The sequence below is a fragment of the Hemitrygon akajei genome, chromosome 10, assembly GCF_048418815.1.
Source record: "Hemitrygon akajei chromosome 10, sHemAka1.3, whole genome shotgun sequence".
NCBI classification, from domain to species: domain Eukaryota; kingdom Metazoa; phylum Chordata; class Chondrichthyes; order Myliobatiformes; family Dasyatidae; genus Hemitrygon; species Hemitrygon akajei.
In genome coordinates this window covers 126948419-126970515 of record NC_133133.1, presented here as the reverse complement: position 1 = coordinate 126970515, position 22097 = coordinate 126948419, and the positions used below count along the sequence as shown (strand labels likewise).

At 45.1% G+C, this 22097-nt stretch overlaps 1 protein-coding gene across 2 annotated transcripts in view; it reads left to right on the top strand.

The window, feature by feature from the left end:
• LOC140734662 (aldo-keto reductase family 1 member D1-like) overlaps positions 1-14498 on the top strand; it is a 43773-nt gene extending 29275 nt beyond the window's left edge. For both annotated transcript variants that reach the window (XM_073058920.1, XM_073058919.1), the window contains 4 exons: positions 2501-2610; positions 10046-10211; positions 11154-11236; positions 13949-14498. In XM_073058920.1, the coding sequence (XP_072915021.1) occupies positions 2501-2610; positions 10046-10211; positions 11154-11236; positions 13949-13991 (402 nt within the window). In that variant the 3' untranslated portion in view covers positions 13992-14498. The remainder of the gene's footprint in view (positions 1-2500; positions 2611-10045; positions 10212-11153; positions 11237-13948) is intronic.
• Positions 14499-22097: the final 7599 nt, after the last annotated feature.

Here is a 22097-nt window from a genome sequence, read left to right as displayed (position 1 = left end):
GGTCAGTGACCAGTGGAGTGCCTCAGGGATCTGTTCTGGGGCCCCCACTCTTTGTGATTTTTGTAAATGACCTGGATGAGGAAGTGGAGGGATAGGTTTGTAAATTTACTGATGACACAAAGGTTGAGGGTGTTGTGGATAGTGTGGAGGGCTGTCAGATTACATTGATAGGATGAAAAACTGGGCTGAGAAGGGGCAGGTGGAGTTCAACCCAGATAAGTATGAGGTGGTTCATTTTGATAGGTCAAATATGAAGGCAGCGTATTGTATTAATGGTAAGATTCTTGGCAGTGTGGAGGATCAGAGGGATCTTGGGGTCTGAGTCCATAGGACACTCAAAGCTGCTGCGCAGGTTGACTGTGTGCTTAAGAAGGCATATGGTGCATTGGCCTTTATCAACTGCGGGATTGAGTTTAAGAGCCAAGATGTTGCAGCTATATAGGACCCTGGTCAGACCCCACTTGGAGTACTGTGCTCAGTTCTGGTCACCTCACTTCAGGAAGGATGTGGAAGGTATAGAAAGGGTGCAGAGGAGATTTACAAGGATCATGTCTTATGAGAATAGGTTGAGTGACTTGATGGAGGTGCATAAGATGATGAGAGGCGTTGATTATGGTGATAGTCAGAGGCTTTTTCCCAGGGCTGAAATGGCTAACACAAGAGGGCACAGTTTTAAGGTGTTTGGAAGTAGTTACAGAGGAGATATCAGGGGTGAGTTTTATGAACATTTGGAGAGGTATAATATGATTAGGATAATATACCTATATGCATCACATGCACTCACTCACAGTATGTACTGGGCTGCCAGGAACGGTGGTGGAGGCAGATATGATAGGGTCTCTTAAGAGACTCCTGGATGGGTACATGGAGCTTTGAAAAATAGAGGGCTATGGATAACCCTTGGTAATTTATAAAGTAAGTACATGTTCGGCACAGCATTGTGGGCTGAAGGGCCTGAATTGTGCTGTAGGTTTTCTATGTTTCTATGTTTTCTAAAAAGTAGTTGTGTTCATGTCATATCAGACTAGAGATAACAAAATTCCATTGATAATAATTAACCTATAAAATAACCAGTTTTATGTGGCAAGACACCTGCTACTGAAAACTAAGAAGTTGCTAGAAAAACACAGAAGCAACTGTACTGTAATTACTGGAAAATTCACTGAATAATTCCATCTACAGTATATTGGTGATTATATAAAAATACAAATAAGCATAGGAAAGTTAAACTACAAGTAAAATAACAATTCTACACCCAGTCCAACAATGGTGAGCAACTTCTTTAATCTATCGTGAATCATTAGCAAACGTACTTGTTATTCTGGACATATAATGGATTGTAGTAAACATCAAATCCCAAACTTTGATGTTTAACCCTTTCTTCCTGTTTTGTCCATCTCCATCTGCAACAGATTATAGCTCATGAACTCATGCCTTTAATATCTCTCCAATCTGAATACCTTACATTACCAATCAAATGCCTATCTAAGTTAATCCCTCCTGCCTGCACAATGCCCATATCCTTCCATTCCCTGCACGGTTATATACCTATGTAAGAGCCATTTGATTGCACCACCACCCGGGCAGTCCTGTTCAGGCATCTACCACACTGCGTAAAAATAATTTGGCCTGCTTGTCTTTGAAATTTCTCTCTCTTACTTTCAATGCATGCCCTCTTGTATTAGACATTTCAACCCTGAGAAAATGATACTAGTTCTCTACTCAATCTATGCCTCTCATAATCTTATAAACCTCTATCCAATCTCCCCTCAGGATTTGCCACTTCGAAAAAGGAAACCAAGTTTGCCCTACCCTGTCATCCTGGCAGCCACCTGATTAACCTCTTTTGCACCCTCTCCAAAGCCTCCACATCCTTCCTATAATGGGGAGTGACCAGAACAGAATCCCAACACACTTGATTTTCTCTGCCCTTGATCTCTAAGCTCCTGGTTCCCTGACTCTCCTGCAAGGAAGATGAATCTCCAGGCAGTATATGGTGACGTATACATACTTTGATAATAAATTCATTTTGACTTTGACTTCAAAATTATATAAAAAACGAAAACAAAATTGTGAGGGATATAGATAGGGTAAATGCAAGCACTTTTTCCACTGAGGTTGGGTGGGGCTAGAACTAATGGTCGTGGGTAAAGGGTGAAAGGGGAACTTCTTCACTCAGAGGGTGGTGAGAGCATGGAACAAGCTATCAGCGGAAGTGGTGGATGCAGGTTCGATTTCAACATTTAAGAGAAGCTTGGGTAAGTACATGGATGCAAGGGGTATGGTCCAAGTGTGGATCGATGGGATTAGACAGAATAATAGTTTAGCGTGTATTTGATGGGCTGAAGGGCCTGTTTCTGTGTGATTGTGATCTATGACTCTTTAACTTTGATACTCCAAGTAGACGGCAGAGCTGTTTAATTTTCATTTCAGCTGCTACAGAATAAGTGCTTGTCGAACATAGAAGAGCCTTTACTTTTCTGTCTTTCTCTCTGCTCAGGTCGAATGCCAGCCATACTTCATGCAGCCCAAGTTAAGGGAATTCTGTAACCTCCACGGCATCGTCATTGTGGGATACAGCCCTTTGGGCACCTGCCGTGACCCCTCCTGGTAAGCAGAATCACTAGCTTCCTTCTGTGGCTTCTCCCAAGTCCTTCAGCCAGGTCAGCCATGAAACAAAGCATGGAGGGTCCATCAAGATGTAGCTGGCTATTGTGCCTTAGCTGCTATCCTTGTTGAGGTTGGATATCTTCATGTGTTTCTACCTCCTAAGACAGACTGCTGTAATATACATTTATTGACCCTTCATGATATAGGGTGAGTTAGCAGACAGTACCAATTAAATAACCCACATCTCATTCTAATCCAGTTACTTCTTGCTCCCCCAGTAAATCAGCCAGCATAATCAAAGACCCTGCCCACCTCAGACATTCCCTCTTCTCCCTTCTCCCATCAGGCGGAAGATACAAAAGTGGACATGCCACCAGACTGAAGGACAGCTTCCACACTGCTGTTATAAGACTTTTAGATGGTTCCCTAGTACGATAAGATGGACACCTGACCTTACAGACTTCCTCGTTATGATCTTTCATGTTACTGTTTACCTGCACTACGTTTTCTCTGTAACTTTATTCTGCATTCTGCATCCTTTCCTACTTCAGGGCAACGTGTAATAATTTCATATGTATGGACAGTACACAAGACAAGCTTTTCACTGTATCTCAGTATGTGAGACAATAATAGATAGATAGATAGATAGATAGATAGATAGATAGATAGATAGATAGATACTTTATTCATCCCCATGGGGAAATTCAACTTTTTTCCAATGTCCCATACACTTGTTGTAGCAAAACTAATTACATACAATACTTAACTCAGTAAAGAATATGATATGCATCTAAATCACTATCTCAAAAAGCATTAATAATAGCTTTTTAAAAGTTCTTAAGTCCTGGCGGTAGAATTGTAAAGCCTAATGGCATTGGGGAGTATTGACCTCTTCATCCTGTCTGAGGAGCATTGCATCGATAGTAACCTGTCACTGAAACTGCTTCTCTGTCTCTGGATGGTGCTATGTCGAGGATGTTCAGAGTTATCCATAATTGACCGTAGTCTACTCAGCGCCCTTCGCTCAGCTACCGATGTTAAACTCTCCAGTACTTTGCCCACGACAGAGCCCGCCTTCCTTACCAGCTTATTAAGACGTGAGGCGTCCCTCTTCTTAATGCTTCCTCCCCAACATGCCACCACAAAGAAGAGGGCGCTCTCCACAACTGACCTATAGAACATCTTCAGCATCTCACTACAGACATTGAATGACGCCAACCTTCTTAGGAAGTACAGTCGACTCTGTGCCTTCCTGCACAAGGCATCTGTGTTGGCAGTCCAGTCTAGCTTCTCGTCTAACTGTACTCCCAGATACTTGTAGGTCTTAACCTGCTCCACACATTCTCCATTAATGATCACTGGCTCCATATGAGGCCTAGATCTCCTAAAGTCCACCACCATCTCCTTGGTCTTGGTGATATTGAGACGCAGGTAGTTTGAGTTGCACCATATCACAAAGTCCTGTATCAGTTTCCTATACTCCTCCTCCTGTCCATTCCTGACACACCCCACTATGGCCGTGTCATCAGCGAACTTCTGCACATGGCAGGACTCCGAGTTATATTGGAAGTCTGATGTGTACAGGGTGAACAGGACCGGAGAGAGTACGGTTCCCTGTGGCGCTCCTGTGCTGCTGACCACCGTGTCAGACCTACAGTCTCCCAACCGCACATACTGAGGTCTATCTGTCAAGTAGTCTACTATCCAATCCACCATGTGAGAGTCTACTCCCATCTCCGTTAGTTTGTGCCTTAAGATCTTGGGCTGGATGGTGTTAAAGGCACTAGAGAAGTCAAGGAATGTAATCCTCACAGCACAACTGACCCCCTCTAGGTGAGAAACCAATTCCAATTCTATCCTCAGCTCACCTTGAATCTAATGTTTTAACATTTGACCTTTACATTGTGTATAAGAATGGATGAACATTGTAATCATGGGCAGAATAAAAGTGCCTTTATCAATAAGACAGAGTAGAGTGTTGTGGACTCAACCCAATACATCACAGGCACATCCCTTCCCATCATCAGCAGCATCTGCACGACAGCTGCCTCATCAAAGACAAAAACCTTCATCAGAGATCTCCCATGCCATCTTCTCGAAGGTACCAGTGGGCAGGAGGCACAGAAGCCTGAAGTCCCACACCGCCAGATTCAAGAACAGCTACTCCCCTTCAACCATTCAGTACTTGAACCAACCTCCAGAACACCAATTCCTGCCTCAGTGTAGCAACACTATGACCACTTTGCACGACACGGACTTTTTGTTCTTACTGTGTTGTTTTTGTCATTGTTGCTCAATTTCAGCTCTTCTTGTATAAGTTGTTTCTCTGATGCTCTGTGTCTGTGATGCTACTAGAACTAAGTTTTTCATTGTGCACATGACAATAAAGTTGACCTTACCTTTGTAACTTAACTCTCTCAGAGACAAATGAGTCACCTAAAGGAAGCCTAGTCTACTCTTTAGATTCTCCTAGAATGGTGGACCAATAGAATGCCAGCCTCCTCAGCTTCAAATTTTGGCCTCGTCCTCGGGAATGGGTTAGGAATCGAGTGTGAGGATCAGAGGCCTTTTAGTAAGGTGTGGGTTTAAGAAACCAGAGGTCGTAGACCTAACTCAGGCCTGTGTGGCAGGATAAGAAGGAGATGGTGACAGGTGCAAACCCAACATTTGTGGGGAAGGTTTGGGACATGCTGAGGGGTGGTACAAGGTGCTCAATTCAGGGTGGGAGGCTCAAGGGTTTACGTAAATTGATTTTTTTTTGAAGACTGGTAATTTGTCTTTTTATTGTCACAGGTACTGTGGTACAGGGAAAAGCTTTGTTTTGTGTGCCATCCATACAGATCACTTCACGTCAGTGCATTGAGTTAGTACGAGGGAAAAACAATAACAGATGCAGAATGAGGTGTTACAGAGAAATTGCTGAGCAGGTAGATGATAAGGTGCAAGGCTGTAACAAAGTCGACTGTGATGTCAGTGATGCACCATCAATAACTCTCTCTGAGACGTGAAGGCGAGATATCGGCTTTTATTGACTGGAAGAAGGAACGAGCTGTGAGTGACCACCATACTACATCCTGGAGACAGAGAGGCTGGGCTCAGACCTCCATCACCTTTATACCGGGGTCTGTGGGAGGAGCCACAGGAGCAGTCAGCAGGGGGCGTGTCCAGACAGATATATGTAGTTCACCACAGTCAGGGGTGATCTTATCATTCTAGGAAACTGTTCAATAGTCTTATAAGAATGGGGTAGAAGCCATCCTTGAGCCTAGTGGTACGTGTTTCCTGCCAAATGGAAGGGGGGAGAAGAGAGAATGGGGTACGTGAGGTCTTTCATTATGCTGGCTGCTTTACTGAGGCATCAAGAAGTATAGACAGAGTCCATGGAGGAAAGACTGGTGATGTGCTGAGCTGTTTCCACAAATCTCTGCGGTTTCATGTTGTCTCGGGCAGAGCATTTGCCATACCCAGCTGTGATGCATCCGAGTAGGGAGCTTTCTATGGTGCTTCGATAAGAATTGGTGAGGGTCAAAGGGGACATGCCGAAGTCAGAATAAGAAGGTAGGGGTGGGGAAGGAGAAGTACAGTGTGCTAGGTGATAGGTGAAACCAAGAGAGAGGGAGGAGTGAAGTAAAGAGCTAGGAAGATGATTGGTGAAAGAGATAAAGGACTGGAGAAGGGGGAATCTGATAGGTGAGGACAGAAGACCATGGAAGAAAGGGAAGGGGGAGGAGCACCAGAGGGAGGTGATAGGCAGGTAAGGAGATAAGGTGAGAGAGGGAAACAGGAATGGGGAATGGCAAAGAGGGTGAGGTAGGAAATTAATGGAAGTTTAAGAAATCGATGTTCATGCCATCAAGATGGAGGCTACCCAGACAGAATATAAGGTGTTGCTCCTCCAACCTGTGTGTAGCCTCTTCATAGCAATAGAGGAGGCCATGGACTGACATGCTGGGATGTGAATGAGCAGAAGAATTGAAATGGGTGGCTGCCAGAAGATCCAGTTGTTATGGCGGACAGAGTGAAGGTGCTTGACGAAGCGATCTCCCAGTCTACGTTGGGTCTCACCGATATACAGGAGGTTGTCGTGGTTTCTTGAAGTAACCAGGAGACGCAGAAGATTCTTCGAGAAATTTAAGCCTTTATTTGCAAACAAAAGCTGAGACAATTAATGAACGTGTCACTAATTGCCCGCCGAGGCTAGTACACTGTATTCTTTATAGTACTTTCTTATCTCAGTTACAATAGCATATACTTGTTCTAGTACCTTGACTGGTTCTCACACCATCACACCATCACATGATCCTGTCTAGTCTGCTTCTTGGAACACGTGTCCCCCTTCCCGGCTTTGACTGGTTTTCATACCATCACACCACTCCACGACCCTGTCTACCACCGTTATCTCTACATGCTTACTTTCACTGTTAGCTACATTCTTAAGGCACTGATGTGTTCAATAGTACAGAGACAATACAGAGGTTACATTCTGGCCAATAAGTTGGATACATAGCAAATAGCAAACACAAGGCTGGCGACATAGTTCTGGCCACACAGCAAACGATGCAACTTTATTCTCCAATAAGGTCACGCTGGGAGTACCGGATACAGCAGATGACCTCAACAGACTCACAAGTGCAGTGTTACCTCACCTGAAAGGACTTTTTGGAGCCCTGGATGGTAGTGAGGGGGAGGGTGTAGGGGCAAGCATGGCACTTGTTCCGCTTGCAAGGATAAGTGCCAGGAGGGAGATCAGTGGGGAGGGACGAATGAACAGGGAGTCGCGTAGGGAGCGATCCCTGTGAAAAGTGGGTGCGGGTGGGAGAGAAAAATGTGCTTGGTGGTGGGATCCCATTGGAAATGGCAGAAGCTATGGAGAATTATGTGCTGGACGTGGAGTAGGTGAGGACGAGAGGAACCCTATTCCTGGTGTGGCGGTGGAAGGACGGGGTGAGGGCAGATGTGTGTGAAATGCAAGAGTTGCGAGTGAGGGCAGAGATAATGGAGGAGGAAGGGAAGCCCCCTTCTTTGAATAAGGAAGAAATTTCAGTTGTTCTAGAATTTAAAGCTTCATCCTGAGAGCAGATGTGACAGAGACAGAGGAACTGAGAGAAGGGAATGACATTTTTAAAAGTAACAGGGTGGGAAGAGATACAATCCAGATAGCTGTGAGAGCCAGTGAGTTTATAAAAGATATCAGTAGATTGACTGTCTCCACAGATGGAGACAGAGAAATCAAGAAGGAGAGAGTGGTGTTGGAAATGGACCAGGTAAATCTGAGGGCAGGGTGGAAAATGGAGAGAAAGTTAATGAAATCGACAAGCTCAGTACGGGTGCAGGAAGCAGCACCAATGCAGTCATCAATGTAGTGTCGGCAGAGTTGGGGAGCGATGTCAGTGTAGGCTTGGAATATAGACTGTTCCACATTGTCGATGAAAAAGCAGGCATAGCTGAGACCCATGCGAGTGCCCGTGGCTACACCTTTCGTGTGAGGGAAATGGGTGGAGCCAAAGGAGAAATGATTGAGAGTGAGGACCAGCTCCGCCAGATGGAGCAGAGTGGTGGTGGAGGGGAACTGCCTGGATCTGTTGCACAGAAAGAAGTGGAGAGCTTTAATGCACTACTGATGGGGCGTGGAAGTGTATAGGGACTGGGCATCCATAGTCAAAATGAGAAGATCAGGGCCAGGAAACTTAGTCATTGAAAAGATGAAGACTGTGTGAAGTATCATGGATATAGGTAGGAAGGGACTGAACTGGGTGGGGGAATAAAATAGAATCGAGGTACGCAGACACAAGTTCAGTGGGGCAGCAGCAGGCAGAAGCAATGGGTCTACGTGGACGGGCAGGTTTGTGGAACTTGGGTAGGAGGTAGAAATGGGAGGTGCAGGGTGCGGGAACTGTGAGGTTGGTGGCAGAGGATGGGAGATCCCCAGAGTCAATAAGGTTGGTGATGGTGTGGGAGACAATGACCTGGTGCTCCTTAGTGGAGTTCCGTTCAAGGGGTAAGAAAGAGGCATCAGAGAGCTGGCACCTGGCCTCAACAAGGTAGAGGTCAGTCCACTAGACTACTACAACCATCCCCTTATCTGTGGGTCGATGGTGAGGTTAGGATTAGTGCAGACAGAGTAGAGAGCAGTGTGTTCGGAATGAGTGAGGTTGGAATTGGGGAGAGAAGTGGTAAGGTAAAGATGGTTGATGTCTGGGTGGCAGCAATGAAAAGCTCCAGAACAGGCAGAAGACCAGAGAGGGTGTTCAGGAGGAGGAAGAGTGTTGAAGATGGGAGAAGTGGTCATCGGTGCGGGCTGGAGAACCCTTGCAAAGAAGTAGGCTCCGAGACGGATGCGGTGGATAAAGAAGTCGCCGTCAAGGCGGGCGTGGGACTCACTGAGGCAGAGGTGCAGGGGGACAAAAGGTGAGGTCCCTACTGAGGACAGAATGTTCTGCCCCAGAGAGGGGAAGGTCAGAGGGAATTGTGAAGATCCGGCCCGGATGAGAGCTGGGATCAAAGAGGGGGGAAGAGGGTTGGTCGTGTCAGATGAGAGAGGAAGGCTGGAGTATACAAGTAAGGTGGGGTGGGAGGAAAATGGAGGCTCCATGTACCCAGGAGCTGACCTTGGGGCCTGGGAGACACGGCATAATCAAAGACCTTACCTATCCCGGACATTCTCTCTTCTCCCTTCTTCCATTGGGTTTAAAAACACATACCACCAGGCTAAATGGCAGCTTCTATCCTGGTGTAATAAGACTAAAAACTGGTTCTCTAGTAGAATAAGACGGACTCCCGACCTCACAATCTACCTTGACATGGCCCTTACAACTTATTGTCTGCCTTCACTGCCCTTCCTCTGCGGCTCTTACACCTTATTCTGCGTTCTGCTATCGCTTTATCTTGTACTATTGTAATGCACTGTCTAATAAATTGATTTGTGTGAACAGCATCCAAGACAAGCTTTCCACTGTATTGTGGTACAATAAACCAATACCACTCAGCTGTTCCCCGTCTCTTAGCGTGCACTGTTCGTGCTTCTGTGGCAAGCCTGCGGTTTCAAATGTCGCCACAGCAAATTAATCACATGATCAAAGCCACCGCACTGGAAAGAGCCGGAAATGCTCGGCTTCAGTTCCTACTCTCTGCTGAGTGAACTGTGGTCACGTGTCCCGAGTTGGGGAGAATTAAGGAGGATTACCACTGCCATCACTCCTCTCCACACCAATCTCTGCTGTCAATTCCCATTCTTCTTGTGTTCTCCCACTGCCAACCACTGTTCAATGTTCCCAAGACTGCGAATGCGTGCAGAGTAGGGAGGGCTGCCGAACAGCTTGGCCCGTTAGCTACTCTCTTGCCTCACAGGCGCCAGGTGATAGGCAGCACCGCAGAACAGGACACCTTTCTCTCGGGAAGGGCAATCTCCGATGACACACTGCTTTTCTGTCGGCAGGGTGAACACTAAGGTCCCCCCCTTGTTGGAAGATCCTGTCCTCAACGCTGTGGCAGCTAAGTACAAGAAAACCAGTGCGCAGGTGGCCTTGCGTTACCAGATCCAACACAAAATTGTTGTCATCCCCAAAAGTTTTAACCCGGAGCGCATCAAGCAGAATTTTGAGGTAAAGTTTTAAGATTATTTTATGACGAGATAAATATTTCAAACAGCTGCATGAATATACCCATGACAATGATTTTGCACCATGTGAACCTCTTTATATTCCTCCAACTCCTTTACTTAAATTCATTTATTCACCTTGTGTTGGCGCGTGGCCTAGTGGAAAAGGCATCGGTCTAGTGATCTGAAGGTCACTAGACGCGTTGTGTCCTTGAGCAAGGCACTTAACCACACATTGCAACACCGGTGCCAAGCTGCTTGGGTCCTAGTGCCCTTCCCTTGGACAACATCGGTGGCGTGGAGAGGGGAAGGCCTGCAGCTTGGGCAACTGCCTGGTCTCCCATACAACCCTGCCCAGGCCTGCGCCCTGGAAACCTTCCAAGGTGCAAATCCATGATCTCAGGGGACTAACGGATGCCTAAAATTCACCTTGAACCCGTATTGGATCGATTGCAAGACTATGGCAGGTGTGCATCGCCTGGTGAATTGATTGGGTGAATTGATTTTGCAGACTTTAGGGTGCGCACATTTATGCTTCACATAATGCTTCCCCAGTTAGTCACTCCTGCGCTGTAGGCTGCCTGCATGTAACATGGCTGACATCACTCAATAATACCGCATATTCCCACTTACTCCATCATTGTTTTTGTTCCGTGCAGCGTAACACACCCCAATTACTTTGTGTAACAGCTGACTTCGTATTCTACCTGTTCTGTGGGGGCGACGTCCCAACTGAATCTGTTACTCTCGTTCTGGTCTCTGGATAGACACCGAAATGTTTCTGGTGAAAGCAAGCTCAAAGTCAGCCCAATCATTCCTCTCAGGATGAATAGGAAGCGAGAGCGACAGTGCGATTACTATCCAGGCGAGGAGTAATTTAAGGGCGAACTTCAGTCGATAAAAACCAAATGACTTTCATTTTCATCTTACTGCTTTTCATTTGTAGATTTTTGACTTTTCTTTAACGGATGAAGAGATGAAAGCCATTGATGCACTCAACAAAAATCAACGATACGTGGAACTTTTAATGTAAGCCTCCCATTTGTTGAACAGATCTGATTGCTAGGAGTCTCATTTCTTACCTACTTGAGGCTGGGCTTGTGTCCTCTCCGAGGCTTGAGGTGTGACCTGACAGAGATACACAAAATCATAAGGAGGATAGATAGGATCTCTACTGGGGAGGGTGGAGGTTGGCAAAGATAAGAGGGTTCTGGTTTAAGATGAGAGGAAGGAGTTGAGAGGGGACGTGAGGAGGAAGTTTTACCTCACAGAGAGTAGTCCAGAACATGCTGTCTGAGGAGGTGGTAGGGGCAGATTCTCTAACAACATTTAAAAACAAACCTCCAGACAAGTATTTGAATCAACAAGGCATAAAAGGACACTGACCTGTGCAGAAGAATGGAATTAATGGAAGTAGGTACAATGGGCAATATGGTGTTTTTGGGCAGAAGGGCCTGATTCTGTGAAGTGCATCACTTTGATTGAACAATGATGGATGATTGTTTAACGTGACGTTCTCCCCTGTTCACACAAATCTCACTAATTTCATCCAGACCCCGTTCTAGACTCAGTTCTCACAACACTTTCTATTTGATAAGACACACAAAATACTGGAGCTGGAATCAGGCAGCATCTGTGAAGGATAATATACTACACTGATGGTCACAACTTACGGGAAAGATAGTAGTAAGATTGAAAGAATACAGAGAAAATTTACAAGGATGTTGTTGGGACGTGAGGACCTGCATTGTAGGGAAAGGCTGAATAGGTTAGGACTTTATCAAGTCAAGTCAAGTCAATTCAACTTTTATTGTCATTTCGACCATAACTGCTGGTATAGTACATAGTAAAAATGAGACAACGTTTTTCAGGACCATGGTGTTACATGACACAGTACAAAAAACTAGAGTGAACTACGTAATTAAAAAAAAACAGAGAAAGCTACACTAGACTACAGACCTACACAGGACTGCATAAGGTGCACAAAAACAGTGCAGGCATTACAATAAATAATAAACAGGACAGTAGGGCAAGGTGTCAGTCCAGGCTCTGGGTATTGAGGAGTCTCCCTAGAGCATAGGAGACTGAGGAGAGTTTTGACAGAGGTATACGAAATTATAAAGGGTATAGATAGAGTAAATGCAAGCAGGCTTTTTGCACTGAGGTTGCGTGAGAATAGAACGGTCATAGGTTAAGAGTTAAAGGTGAAATATTGAAGTGGAATTTTAGGGGGAACCTCATCACTCAGAGGGTGCTGAGAATATGGAAAGAGCTAACACCAGGAGCAGTGAATGCAGGTTCAGTTGAAATATTGAAGAGAAATTTGGATGTATATGGATTGAAGGCATATGAAGGGCTATGGTCCAGATGCTGGTTGATGGAACTAGGCAGAGTAATAGTTCAGCATGAACTAGATGGACCAGAGGATCTGTTTCTGTGCTGTAATGCTCTGTGACTCTAACTTGGAGGAAAATTGAAGGCTTTGTGGCCAAGTTTGGCAGATGATATAAGTGGAGGGGTGGGTGAGTCATTGAAAGTACTTGGACAGATTAAGAGAATGGGCAAAGAAGCGGCAGATGAAATGTAGTGCAGGACAGTGTGTAGTCTTGCACTTCAGTATAAGGAATTAAGGCATTGGCTATTTTCTAAATGGGAAGCAAATTCACAAATTAGAGTGCAAAGGGACTTGGGAGTCCTCGTACACAATTCCCTAAAGGTTAACTGGCAGGTTGAATAAGGAAGGGGAGTGCAATGTTAGCATTCATTCTGAGTGGACTGGAGTATAAAAGCAGGGCTGTAATGCTGTGTTATTGGTCAGACACCATTTAGCATATTGTGAGTAGTTTTGGGCCCCATTTCTAAGGAAGGATGTGCTGGCATTGGAGAGGGTCCAGAGGAGGTCTACAGGAATGATCTCAGGAACAAAAGTATTAATGTTTGAGGAGCATTTGCTGGCTCTGGGCTTACACTTGCTGGAGTTTAGAAGAATGAGGGGATTTCATTCAAGCCCACCAAATATTGAAAGACTTGAATAGAGTTGGTTTGGAGAGAATCCAACTGTGAGGGAATCTAGGGCCACAGAGTACAGTCTCATAATAGGACATCCCTATAGAAGAGAGGTAAGGAGGAGTTTCTTTAACCAGATAGTGGTAAGCTGACCTACTTCAGCACTTTGTGTGTGTTGCTCAAGATCTCCAGCATCTGCAGAATCCATTATGTTTCTTACTTTCTTTTAAGAATGACTGCTTTGATTTTCCCCTGACCTCACCCATTGATGTAACCATTCCATTGGGAATGAACTAACAAAGCATTAATAAAATACAAGCAGACAATGATCAACTACTTCAAGTACACAATCTGCCAACTTTATTGGAGCAGCTCTTGTTCCAGAAAAAATCCACAGCTGGACTGGAAAGGAAGGGCAAAGATACCAGAATGATTTCCAATCCTGGTGACGGGTCTCGACCCAAACCATCAACTGTTTATCCATTTCCATAGATGCTGCCTGACCTGCTGAGTTCCTCCTGCATTTTGTGTGTAACTCTGGATTTCCAGTGTCTGCAGAATCTCTTGTGTTTATGTTACTCAGTTATCTTCTTTCTGTAGTCTGACCTATTGTTGTTGAAATGCAGCCCACCACTGTGGTATCATCTGCAAACTTATAGATAGAATTAGAGCAGAATCTGGTCGTGTCTTTTGTAATCAAACCTCACTCTGTCACCCTCTGTTCTCCCACTGTAGGTGGAAGGATCACCCAGAATACCCCTTCAGTGATGACTATTAAACTGGAGATTCTGTTGGAATTGTTGCAACGATGCAGAAGTGAAGCAGTGATGCCAAATGGAGCAAAATGAAATTAATTAAGCAATACATTTCACAACACATTTGTAAGCCTAGCAAGTACAAATAAGGACAAAGTTTTACGTTTCTGTGGTGCCTGATCACATTTCCCAGAATTCACGAGACACAAAGACTTGCCCCAAGTAGTTAGCCCTTTCACACAAGAGTAGGTACAGTATAACAGGATTAACTTGGCGCCCGATCAGTAGTTGTGATGCATCAAACCCCTGGGCTCTCTCTGCCCCTGATTTGGGTCTTTGAGCAGGGCTGCTCTCAACTTTACCACTGACGATACTGTGGCTTGTCTACTGCACCTCAAATGAGAGGTCATCACTATTGTACACATACTTCTTGTGCTTTGCAGCCCACATTGTGATAAGTCAAATGTAATACAATTTTTGAAATGTATTGAATCAAAAAATATAAATCTCTATAACTGCATCAACATAAATCCGGGTCTGTATGTTATGATGTATATGTAACAGTCCACAGCCTTCTGGGCACTCCTAGGGATGGACAAAGATCAGATTATGCTTGGTCGGAAACTCAGACTGATCAGCTTTTCTGAACACTTACTCAGACTTTAGGGGAAGTTATGAAAAGTTTAAAGTGCACAACAGCAGATTGTTTCCTCTAGATCAGGAACAAGAGAACACAGGTACAGGTGAGTGACAAATACTATTCTAAAGCTCTGGTTGCTGCACTTAGCAAAAGTGCCAAACAGATGGTGCAGTTTGGCTTGATACTGAGACCTCCCTATCACAGAATCCTGCCTTTCGCCAATTCTTGACACAGTATATGAGCTGCACATAAGCTAGTAAATTGGTTTATTCTTATCACGTGTACTGTGTGTGGCCTCGGTCAGTTGGGGTCGACAATGGGTACTGTGCCTCTGATAGTCACTGGTTTGTCGAGCAGCGTCGATTGTGGCTGTTGAGTCCGATCCTGGAACGGCAGGCTCTGCCACAGGTGCTGCATGTGTAGGCATCGTGGAATTGTTGTCCGCTGTCCACTGTGCTCTCCGTTTAGCTCTCCGCTCCTCAGACTGACTCAGGATCACTCCCTCGCCTTGCTCTAGGTGTTGCTGAAGAGTACCTCACCATTTGTTGCAGTCATCTGCTGTAACCTCCCAGCACTCTGTGTTGATTTTTAAGGCTTTCATGTCGCGCTTGCAGAGGTCCTTGAAGTGAAGCTGGGGTCTACCAACGTTCCTCTTGCCTGTTGCTAGTTCTCCGTAGAGGATGTCCTTTGACAGTCTATCATCCTTCATATGACTATTGTGGCTCAGCCAGCGCAGTCTGCATTTTCTTAAAAGCGTGAACACTGTGGGAAGTCCAGCGCAGGAGAGAACCTCAGAGTTTGGGACTTTGTCTCTGCAGATGATATAACCATATAACAATTACAGCACGGAAACAGGCCATCTCGGCCCTTCTAGTCTGTGCTGAATGCTTACTCTCACCTAGTCCCACTGACCTGCACTCAGTCCATAACCCTCCATTCCTTTCCTGTCCATATACCTATCTAATTTTACTTTAAATGACAATACCAAACCTGCCTCTACCACTTCTACTGGAAACTCGTTCCACACAGCTACCACTCTCTGAGTAAAGAAATTCCCCCTCGTGTTACCTCTAAACTTTTGCCCCCTAACTCTCAACTCATGTCCTCTTGTTTGAATCTCCCCTACTCTCAATGGAAAAAGCCTATCCATGCCAACTCTATCTATCCCCCTCATAAATACCTCTATCAAGTCCCCCCTCAACCTTAAACTCCATCTGCCATCATTCAGCCCACTCTTCTAAATGGCCTAAATCTCTCTGCAAGCTTTGAAAACCTACTTCATTATCCACAACGCCACTATCTTAGTATCATCTGCATACTTACTAATCCAATTTACCACCCCATCATCCAGATCATTAATGTATATGACAAACAACACTGGACCCAGTACAGATCCCTGAGGCACACCACTAGTCACCGGCCTCCAACCTGACAAACAGTTATCCACCACTACTCTCTGGCATCTCCCATCCAGCCACAGTTGAATCCATTTTACTACTTCAATATTAATACCTAACAATTGAACCTTCCTAACCAACCTTCCGTGCGGAACCTTGTCAAAGGCCTTACTGAAGTCCATATAGACAACATCCACTGCTTTACCCTCATCAACTTTCCTCGTAACCTCTTCAAAAAATTCAATAAGATTTGTCAAACATAACCTTCCAAGCACAAATCCATATTGACTGTTCCTAATCAGACCCTGTCTATCCAGATAATTACATATACCATCTCTAAGAATACTTTCCATTAATTTACCCACCACTGACGTCAAAAATTCCTCCAGCATTTTACTTGTGTTGCTCTGGATTTCCAACATCAGCAAAATCTCTTGCATTCATGATTTGATTTGCTGCTCCACATTCTCTACAAGCTAAAAGGTGGTAGGTAAAGCCAGGCTAGGAGGATGGTAGGTGGATGGGGGGAGAAGTGAGAAGCTGAGAGGAGATGGGTGGCAAAGGTAAAGGGGCTGAAGAAGGAGGAATCTGACCATTGGAGGAAGGGCTCCAGAGGGAGGTGATAGATAGATGAGGAGAAGAGAAGGGGTAAGAGGGGAGTCAGAAAATGGAATAAGAGAAAAGAAAAGGGGGGAGAAATTACTGGAAGTTAGAGAAATTGATGTTCATGTCATCAGGTCGGAGAATACCCAGATGGAAGACGAAATGTTGCTCCTCCAACCTGAGAGTGGCCTCATCCTGGCAGTAGAGGAGGCAATGGACCAACCTGTTGGAATGCAAATGGGGACTGGAATTAAAATGGTTGGCTACTGGGAAATCCTGCTTCTCGTGGACAGAGTGAAGGTGCTCGACAAAGTGATGCCCCAACCTACACGAGGTCTCACTGATGTAGAGGAAGCCGCAACGGGAACACCAGATACAGTAGATGATCCCGACAGACTTGCAGGCAAAGTGTTGCCTTACCTGTTTCGTGCTGCGGCAGGAGGTGAATGGACAATTGTAGCACTTCTTCCTCTTGCCAGGAGGGAGATCAGTGAGGAGAGACAAATCAACAAGGCAATCAAGGAGAGAATGATCCTTGCAGAGTGGAGTGGACAAAAAGATGAGTTTGGTCTTAGGGTCATGTGGGAGTCGCGGAGAATGACAAGCTGGATGCAGAGGCTTATGGGGTGGTATGTAATGACAAGTCTTTTCCCCCCAGAGGAGGCAAATCTATAACTAAAGGTTAGCGGTATAAGGTGGGAGGGAGAAAAATTTTAAGACCTGAAGGGGAAGGTTTTACATCAAGGGGTGGCGGGTATGTGGAATGAGCTGTCAGAGGGAATGGGAGGACAGGTACAATAAGAACAATTAAATGTTACTCAGATAGGATAATGGACAGGAAATGTTTAGGGGGATACGAGCCAAATGCAGGCAAATGGGATTAGCTCAGGTCAGTAATTTAGCTGATGCGGTGTAAGTTTATGACTGGTCAATATGCGCTGCACTATCTGGATGGATGGACAAGGGCAGCAGGACGATGGGAATATGTCAGCTCCAAGAACTCATACCCCACCTCCCCCTGCCCAACTGTCAACTTGACTTTGAAATCTGTCACCGGTCATTGTGTCTGGGGCAAAATGCTGGAATTCCCAACACAAAAGTACCACAGTTACTTCTTTACCAGGTGATCAGCAGGAGTCCAAGGAGAGGCTTGCCCTCCCTTTCTCAGGTGTTGTTTGGAAGGGAAAGAAACACGAACTTTGCCCATATCACCGTGATCCCAAAAGTTAATAAACCAAGGTGGTGATCGATGAATGTGACAAAGAGCCACAACTGATAGGAGAGGAAAGTGAGAATGGAACCAAGTGCAGGAGGTGGGGAAGGGCAGATGGGAACAGTAGGGAGAAGGGTTCCAATGGAAAGAGAGCTTGGATGGTGGGCAGATGGAGTAGGTGGGGAAGGGGGAAATTCCTACCCATTCACTTAGGTCAGTGAAATTCAGAAGATAGAGAGTTATAGTCTTATAAATCCTGGAACACAAGAGGCTGAGGTAGATAAAATTATAGGAGGAGTAGATGTATACATAGACTACTCTTCCTAAGGTAGGGGGCATAGGTTTAAAATGAGAGAAAGGTGTTTTAAAGAGGTGCTAAGGGTAAGTATATTACATAGAGAAGAATTGATATCTGCCAGAGGAGCTGGTGGAATCAGATACAATCACAACGGTTGAGAAACATATAAACCAACCTTTGAACAGGCAAAGCCCGGAAGGATACAGATTCAGGCCTGGGAGGATGTGCTAGGGATAACCCTCAAATGTCACCACATATTCCAGCACCAACATAGCAAGTCCATTAAGTTCACAGAACACAACAAAACAGAACAAAAGCAAGCTCTGTTTCTCCCTCCCGTCCATTCACACACACACACATGCACACGCACACACAATGCCAACCCCAGGACAGGCCGTTTCTGGGGCTACAGCCTCCAGTAAACTACAGACTCGATACAGGCAAATGGAATCACTGTAGGTGGGTAAAAAGATTGATACAGACATGAAGTATTGAAAGGTCTGTATTTGGACTGTATAGACTCTATGACTCTGTACAAAAAGGACGGGTTCCACTTGAATCCCAGAGAGACCAATTTCCTGGCAGGGAGGTTTGCTAAGGCTATTGAGGAGAGTTTAAAGTAGAATTGCTGGGGGGTGGGAACTGAACTGAAGTGACGGAGGAAGGGGAGGCTGGCTCACAAATAGAGAAAGCTTGGAGACGGTGCAAAAGGGAGGACAGGCAGGTGATAGAGAAGGGACGTGCTCAGACCGATAGTTTGAGATGTGTCTGTTTTTATGCAAAGAGTATTATGAACAAAGCAGATGAGCTTAGAGCGTAGATCAGCACTTGGAGCTATGATGCTGTGGCCATTACAGAGACTTGGGTGGTGCAGGGGCAGGAATGGCTATTTCAAAAGCCAGGCTTTAGTGTTTCAGAAAGGACAGGGAGGGAGGCAAAAAAGGTGGGGGCATGGCACTGTTGATCAGGATAGTGTCACAGCTGCAGAAAAGGAGGAAGTCATGGAGGAGTTGTCTACAGAGTCACTGTGGGTGGAAGTTAGGAACAGGAAGGGGTCAATAACTCTACTGGGAGTTTTTATTGACCACCCAATAGTAACGGGGGCATCAAGAAGCAGATATGGAGACAGATTCTGCTAAGGTGTAATAATAACATGGTTGTTGTGCTGGGAGATTATAATTTCCCATATATTGATCAGCATCTCCCTAGAGTGAAGGGCTTAGATGGGGTGGAGTTTGTTAGGTGTATTCAGGAAGGTTTCTTGACACAATATGTAGATAAGCCTACAAGTGGAGCGGCTGTACTTGATTTGGTATTGGGAAATGAACCTAGTCAGGTGTCAGGTCTCTCAGTGGGAGAGCATTTTGGAGATAGTGATCACAATTCTTTCTCCTTTACCATAGCATTGGAGAGAGATAGGAACAGACAAGTTAGGAAAGCATTTAATTGGAGTAAGGGGAAATATGAAACTAACAGGCAGGAACTTAGAAGCATAAATTGGGAACAGATGTTCTCAAGGAACGTATGGAAGAAATGTGGCAAATTTTCAGGGGATACTTGCATGGGTTCTGCATAGGTATGTTCCAATGAGACAGGGAAAGGATGGTAGGATACAGGAACCATGGTGTACAAAGGCTGTTGTAAATCTAGTCAAGAAGAAAAGAAGAGCTTATGAAACGTTAAAAAAACTAGGTAATGACAGAGCTCTAGAAGATTATAAGGCTAGCAGGAAGGAGCTAAGAATGAAATTAAGAGAGCCAGAAGGGGCCATGAGAAGGCCTTGGCAAATAGGATTAAGGAAAACCCCAAGGCATTCTACAAGTATGTGAAGAGCAAGAGGATAAGACGTGAGAGGATAGGACCAATCAAGTGTGACAGTGGAAAAGTGTGTATGGAACAGGAGGAGATAGCAGAGGTACTTAATGAATACTTTGCTTCAGTATTCACTACGGAAAAGGATCTTGGCGATTGTAGGAATGATTTACAGTGGACTGAAAAGCTTGATCATGTAGATATTAAGGAGAGGATATGCTGGAGCTTTTGGAAAGCACCAAGTTGGATAAGTCACCGGGAAAGGTTAGCATGTACCACAGGCTACCCTGGGAAGCGAGGGAGGAGATTGCTGAGCCTCTGGCAATGATCTTTGCATCATCAATGGGGACGGGAGAGATTCCGGAGGATTGGAGGGTTGCAGATGTTGTTCCCTTGTTCAAGAAAGGGAGTAGAGATAGCCCAGGAAATTATAGACCAGTAAGTCTTACTTCAGTGGTTGATAAGTTGATGGAAAAGATCCTGAGAGGCAGGATTAATGAACATTTGGAGAGGCATAATATGACTAGGAATAGTCAGCATGGCTTTGTAAAGGGCAGGTCATGCCTTACGAGCCTGATTGAATTTTTTGAGGATGTGACTAAACACATTGATGAAGGTAGAGCTGTAGATATAGTGTATATGGATTTCAGCAAGGCATTTGATAAGGTACCCCATGCAAGGCTTATTGAGAAAGTAAGGAGGCATGGGATCCAAGGGGACGTTGCTTTGTAGATCCAGAACTGGCTTGCCCACAGAAGGCAAAGAGTGGTTGTAGATGGGTCATATTCTACATGGAGGTTGGTCACCAGTGGTGTGCCTCAGGGATCTGTTCTGGGCCCCTACTCTTCGTGATTTATATAAATGACCTGGATGAGGAAGTGGAGGGATGGGTTAGTAAGTTTGCTGATGACACAAAGGTTGGGGGTGTTGTGGATAGTGTGGAGGGCTGTCAGAGGTTACAGCGGGACATTGATAGGATGCAAAACTGGGCTGAGAAGTGGCAGATGGAGTTCAACCCAGATAAGTGTGAGGCAGTTGGTTCATTTTGGTAGGTCAAATATGATGACAGAATATAGTATTAATGGTAAGAATCTTGGCAGTGTGGAGGATCAGAGGGATCTTGGAGTCCGAGTCCATAGGATGCTCAAAGCTGCTGTGCAGGTTGATTCTGTGGTTAAGAAGGCGTACGGTGTATTGGCCTTCATCAATTGTGGAATTGAGTTTAAGAGCCAAGAGGTAATGTTGCAGCCATATAGGACCCTGGTCAGACCCCACTTGGAGTACTGTGCTCGATTCTGGTCGCCTCACTACAGGAAGGACATGGAAACCATAGAAAGGGTGCAGAGGAGATTTACAAGGATGTTGCCTGGATTGGGGAGCATGCCTTAGGAGAATAGGTTGAGTGAACTCGGCCTTTTCTCCTCGGAGCGACGGAGGATGAGAGGTGACCTGATAGAGGTGTATAAGATAATGAGAGGCATTGATCATGTGGATAGTCAGAGGCTTTTTCCCCAGAGCTGAAATGGCTAGCACGAGAGGGCATAGTTTTAAGGTACGTGGAAGTAGGTACAGAGGAGATGTTGTCGTGGTTTTTCGTGCCTTACAAATGACCAGGAGACGCAGAAGATTCTTCAAGAAGGGTTAAACTTTAATTTGCAAATCAAAGCTGAGACAGTCATTGAGCTAGTCGCTGATTGCCCCCGATCCCCGGACACTGCAGCTTTTATAGCAAATCTCTAGCTGCATACTGCACGTACATCATGTCCCTTTTGTTCCTATCAATTGGCTTAATCATGTTTTAATCTACACCTCTTAGCTACCTCTCATTAACACACCATTGTCTTCTGCATTCCTAAGATTTCATTCTACTAAATTGAGTAAATTGAGTACATGCATCGAAAATAATAAACTTCATAGTTAAAGTTTATACTTTTATACTCCAATATATCCCCCCTTTGAGACTCATAGGGTCTCATACAGAGAAAGAAGATGAAGAGTCTGCGCACAAAAGCCCAATAAACTCAAGCACTTATTCCCAAATCTCGGGTTAAACTATAATTTTCTGTGCCAAGACCTCAAAGTGTTCTCTCCCTATTACCCTGGGCCGCTGAGCCAAAAACCTGTCCCTATGTATCTGAGACAGGGCAAAAGACTCAGAAGCCCTTA